Genomic DNA, 4,530 nt, shown 5'->3' on the forward strand with positions numbered 1-4,530 from the left:
CAGTTAAACCTCAATGAAGAAGACTGAAATTTTGCAGTTTATTTTACCAAGATGCTTTTTAAGATGGAAGCCCAGTGGATATGACAAGGTTAAGAGGTAGTTAATATTCCAAACTTAGCTCTTTCTGCTAACTGCAATGATATATGTAACCTTGCCATTCTGACTGTTCAAAAGAACCTACTAATCCTAGAGTTGATTTCCTGTCTAACATATTAGATGTAGCTAATCTGTATAACTTGTTCAACTAGAATGCTGATATACCAACATCATGATTTCTATAGTTACAGCCACTGCCTTTTATGTTCCTATTGTGATTGAACTCAACCAGTCTTCCTACTAGAGTTGTCTTGCATATGAAAAAACTTTGTAAACAGCAAAAAACAAACAAACAAACGAAAAAAATCTCCAGTTCAGTGGTAAATGGTGCATGTCCTCCTTGGATCATGCGTCATACGTCTAGCACCATATCATAATGTGAGTCCTTCTTCCTCTTCCCACATTTGTTTATGAGGACAGCATACAATGTCAAAAATATGACCCAGTAACTTGCATAGACAACTGCCCCAATAACCAAAACAATCTTTTCTATTTCTGGAACATTGCTTTTATAATGTAGGACTATTGTGTATATAAATCCAATGAAGAGGATGGTGAACCAAACAGTTATTGGAACCAGGCCAATGAAGTTTACAACTATCGTTTTCCTGCCCGATGTTCCCCAGCCGGACTTGTTGATAGTTGCTATGGCAAACATTTTGGCTGGCAACAGGCTGGACATATACAGTACTGAATAGAATGACATGAACACCATGACGATGTTGCCTCTGAGGCAGCTGGCGAACGATGCTTTAATCAGTGCCACTGCTTGCACAATGAGTAGAAACAACAAGATATTCCAGAGTCTTCCCTGGAAGAAGAGTTGAATTGCAGTAGCAATGAGGAAAAATGGGAAGAAGCCTGTGATCACTGCCTCATAAGTCATCCATAGATGATGCTTGTGAAACCACATTGAGTTGTAAAGCCATTCTCTAAAATAAGACTTACTCCATCGAGTCTGTTGATTGAGCCAACGCAGATACGTAATTGGAGTCTCAGTAAGGCACTTTGAACGCGCTGTATATTTTGTTGCATACCCAAGGCTGAGAACTCTGTTCGTCAGATGACGGTCATCGCCAAAACTGCAATGAGATCCCATGAAGGTCTGATTGTACCAGTCCTCGAGAAACTCGTGCAGGAGGGAATTTCGGTACATTCCTAAAGGCCCACTGATGCACTGGACGCAGCCAAAGTAGGACTGGCAAGCCCGCTCAATATTGAAGGCCATCCAGTACCGTACACTGCTCAGGAATGAGATCCATGACTCATATTTATTCAAGATCTATGGAAAGAGTCATGGTCAAAAATTAGAAGCTGTTATGTTTGAAATACAGCAAACTGTTCAATGTAAACTCAAGTTCTCAAAATGTCTCAATCAAGAAAATACAGTTTTATAACATTACCTGAACATCTCCTCCAACGCCTCCCACCATAGGATCCTCCTCTAAAACCTTCACCATCTCCACTGAAGAAGCTGGGTCCAGCATGGTGTCAGAGTCACACACCTGAGTAAAAACCCAAAGTGAAAAACCATGATGTCAGAGGAAGAATATACTGCAGCCTTGCAGAAACACTGAAGAACTTCTGAGATAAAAAAAGCCATGTTCATGTTAGATTAGAGGGATTCTCATTCAGTATAATTCAAAATTCAAAAATATTTTATTAATCCCAAAGGGAAATTAAATGTTTTGCTGAGAGTCATGATGTCATGCTGATAGTTTCAGTTATTTTCAGCAAGAAGATCACTAAAGATCCTGTGAAACATTTACAAGGTATTTCATAGAATAAACAATCTGGGCAGTGTTTCTTTCCCTACAACAATTACATCAAGTAATTTTTAACTTTGCCTCCCATTTTTATAGTGATTTTCTTACTTTTCCTCTAAAAAAAGATGTTTTTGTTATAAAAAAACAAACCTGAAACCAAAATTTCCTTTCCAAACAAATGGATCTGTTTTATACAAAAACCAAATGATTCTGAAAGTGCACATTCCCAAACATTGGAGAATATTGACTTCTGGCAGAACACCAGTCTGGTCTTTAGATATCTTTGTAAAACATCCAGTGTCTGGCAGCAGCAGGTGTTGAGGCGTTTTACCCTGAAAGGCTCTTTTCTTTTTGCAATAAAGACAATAAAGTTATTTTGGTATTGTTATATTACTGAAGTTTGTTATCTGATCATTTTTAAAGTTTTATAAGCAACCTGTATAGTATGAAGGCGGCATGGCGGAGCAGCGAGAAGGTCGCAGGAATGCCTCTTGGCCTCCATGTGCACATGTAGGTTCTCTCCAGGTACTCTGATTCCTTCCCACAAACCAAATGCATGAATCTTAGGTTAATTGGTAACTCTAAATTGTTCTTAGGTGTGGGTGAGGGTATGAATGGTATTGTTTGTCTCTGTGTCCCTGTGATGGACGGGAGTCCTGTCCAGGTTGTCCCCTGCCTCTCAAACAATGACTGCTGGCAATAAGCACCAGCTCCCCCAATCTGGAAAGGAACACGAGTAACGAAAATAGATGTCTGGCTGGCTGGCTGGCTGGCTGGCTGGATGGATGGATGGATGGTTGGATGGATGGATGGATGGATGGTTGGATGGATGGGTGGATGGTAGGTAGGTAGGTAGGTAGGTAGGTAGGTAGGTAGGTAGGTAGGTATAGGTAGGTAGGTAGGTTGTTAGGTAGTTAGGTAGTTAGGTAGTTAGGTAGGTAGTTAGGTAGGTAGGTAGGTAGGTAGGTAGGTAGGTAGGTAGGTAGGTAGGTAGGTAGGTAGGTAGGTAGGTAGGTAGGTATAAAATACCCAGCAATGGTTATGGTTACCATACAACTACCAGAGTTTGAGATACCGGATTGTCATTTTATAGATAATTTCAAATGTTTTCGCAGAAGCTATAATTACAAAGATTTTAGAACTAATGTGGCTTAGAAGACTTTCAGACAGCTTTCATGCAATGTATGAGTTTTTAGTTCTGCAAAAGTGAGTTTATTCAAGATAAACCTCTTACAAGCCTAACCAAATTTAATCCTGTGACACAGTTTTTGGGGCATCTGATGGAGTAGTATTCACAAAGGTGATGTAACCCACAGCCTTCTGAAACTGATCCATTATTACACTCAGACATCAGCTACTGCTGCTCCTTTTCATGCCTCACTTTTCAACACGATGCACCCAGCCACCATCCGTCTAAAAGCAACACAAAAGCCTCTTTGTGGACCCTGTGTTTGGCTTTGCACAGCCCCCCTTTGCATTTCTCAAGCCACATCTCCTTTTGCTCTCTTTCCTTTGGATTCAGTGCAGGCCTTCCCTGACTCCTACAGTTTCTTTACCACATTTACCACTGAATGTTTTATATAATCTTATTTATATGCTGTTTTATATAGTCTGTAAAATCTGAACTGATACCTTTTATTTCTGTGTGAGGGTATCAGCCTTACCTGTACATAGTCCACACTCCTCCCTAGAGCTTTGAAGGCTGTATACATGACTTCTCTCTTCCCTCCCCACTTCTGCATGATGCAGACACACTTGTTGTTCAAAACAAGCTTGGAAACTTGCTGAAGGCTTTCGACGTAGCTCTCGTCCGTCTCGCCGGGGCCTTTGTTGTGGTAATTGCTCCGCCATACGTACGTAGCCGCTTTGTCCCAACCCATGACCTCTTTAAAAATGTCCATCATGTACGTGTCATCGTCTGAGTTCCCATCAATCACCATGATTACTTTGATCCCTGGATATGTCAGCCTTTTGACTGACACCAGACATTTTCTCAGGTAGTTTGAATCCTCTTGATATGCTGCAATGCACAATGCCAGGGATTTATTCAGTTTAATGGGTGTCTCTAAGGAGCGCCGCATGTTTCGGTGTTCTAAGAGGGCAAATAGACTTTGGATGATGAGGTGTACAACCAAGATAGCACCATATAGGCCAAAGGACAGGTGATTGTGGGATGTTGTGAAGAACTGGTAGCCCATGATGTAGGCAGTGGAGATGCCCACCAGGAGCGACACTCCAAACATGGTGGTCCCAAATATCCTCAGGTAGGTTAGAACTCTCTGGCACTTCATCTATAAACAAAAGGAACAGATTAAGTTTGGTGATGTTGTTGTTAAAGTGTTATGATAAAAGAAAACATGACATTTTTATTCCACCTTCAGATATTTATTACAGGATGTGTCTAGCGTTCATCTCAAGAGTTTTAAATATGTCCAGAAAACAGGGTTTTAATCATTTTGGTTAAGAAATTTCAGGGAAACAATACTTTTTTCTCTTGTCTTCATTTTCTATCTTTTACTTATCTTCCACAAAATCCTTATCTAAGGGGCAGCTGTGGCTGACTGGTTAGAGCAGTCGTCTTCCAATAGGAGAGTTGGGGGTTCGATTCCACCAGCAGTCACATGCTGAAGTGTCCATGGGCAAGACACTGAACCCCTCATTGCCTCCT

At 40.9% G+C, this 4,530-nt stretch overlaps 1 protein-coding gene across 1 annotated transcript; it reads right to left on the minus strand.

Moving 5' to 3' along the window:
* Positions 1-267: 267 nt before the first annotated feature.
* On the minus strand, positions 268-4,153 carry has2 (hyaluronan synthase 2). Its single transcript, XM_037677117.1, has 3 exons — positions 3,527-4,153; positions 1,500-1,601; positions 268-1,378 (listed from the first exon to the last, which is right to left on the minus strand). The coding sequence occupies exons 1-3, from the start codon at positions 4,151-4,153 to the stop codon at positions 449-451; spliced, it is 1,659 nt and encodes a 552-aa protein (XP_037533045.1). The 3' UTR covers positions 268-448.
* Between the last annotated feature and the right edge of the window lie 377 nt (positions 4,154-4,530).

This window comes from Nematolebias whitei, chromosome 5 (genome assembly GCF_014905685.2).
Source record: "Nematolebias whitei isolate Nwh7 chromosome 5, NemWhi1, whole genome shotgun sequence".
Taxonomy (NCBI): Eukaryota; Metazoa; Chordata; class Actinopteri; order Cyprinodontiformes; family Rivulidae; genus Nematolebias; species Nematolebias whitei.